The sequence below is a fragment of the Sinocyclocheilus grahami genome, unplaced genomic scaffold (genome assembly GCF_001515645.1).
Source record: "Sinocyclocheilus grahami isolate Dianchi unplaced genomic scaffold, SAMN03320097.WGS_v1.1 scaffold12590.1, whole genome shotgun sequence".
NCBI lineage: Eukaryota > Metazoa > Chordata > Actinopteri > Cypriniformes > Cyprinidae > Sinocyclocheilus > Sinocyclocheilus grahami.
In genome coordinates, this window is record NW_015514502.1 from 4,630 (window position 1) to 5,309 (window position 680).

Sequence of the window (680 nt, forward strand, 5' to 3'; positions counted from 1 at the left end):
ATGTCCTGTAGCTGGTTATCGGTAGCATAAAGATGGGTCAGTTTTCTGAGAGGGGCCAAGTCCCATATTTCATCAATGTTATTTTTGCTGATATTTAAAATGCACAGAGTTTCCTGAAAGAATGCAAATACAATATTAAAATAATTCATAATGAACTTTACATTTAAAAACAGCATCACTGTGTTAGTAAAAGCAGAGCATTTAGGAATCTTTTGGCAGGGAATAAATTGGGTGCACTTACACTTGTAATTTCATTAATTATCAAAATAAACAAAATTCCAAACAAACATTCCAGACAAAAAAAACTTTTGGTTTGTTTTCCCATAGCCTTGGCAGTTAACACTCCCTGCTGATTTGTCAGACAAGGAGGCAGCCACAGAGACCTCTTTTACCCTCATCAAATTTTGCACAGAACTACTTTAATACACATCTTGGTCCATGAGTCCTACATCTCTCATCTGATTCTGACAGCAAACTCACAGGACACAGTGCTATATCAACCTAAATATAAAGTGCACTAGATTGTACAGTAGATACCATGAAACACTCCCTGTAAGGCTTTTCACTGAGGTGAATGTTAAAGCGACGAGCTACTCACAGAGAGGCTAGATATGGAACGGGGGTCAAAGACCAGTTTTTCTCCACGGGGTAGTTTCTGACCTTCCACATGCAGCTCCTTC

General features: G+C 38.5%; 1 protein-coding gene across 1 annotated transcript in view; it reads right to left on the minus strand.

Moving 5' to 3' along the window:
- LOC107578896 (protein phosphatase 1 regulatory subunit 42-like) overlaps nt 1–680 on the minus strand; it is a gene marked incomplete at both ends in the record, with an annotated part of 3,897 nt that overhangs the window by 2,735 nt on the left and 482 nt on the right. The window contains 2 exons of the mRNA XM_016264798.1: nt 3–113; nt 599–680. Of these exons, the coding sequence (XP_016120284.1) occupies nt 3–113; nt 599–680 (193 nt within the window). The remainder of the gene's footprint in view (nt 1–2; nt 114–598) is intronic.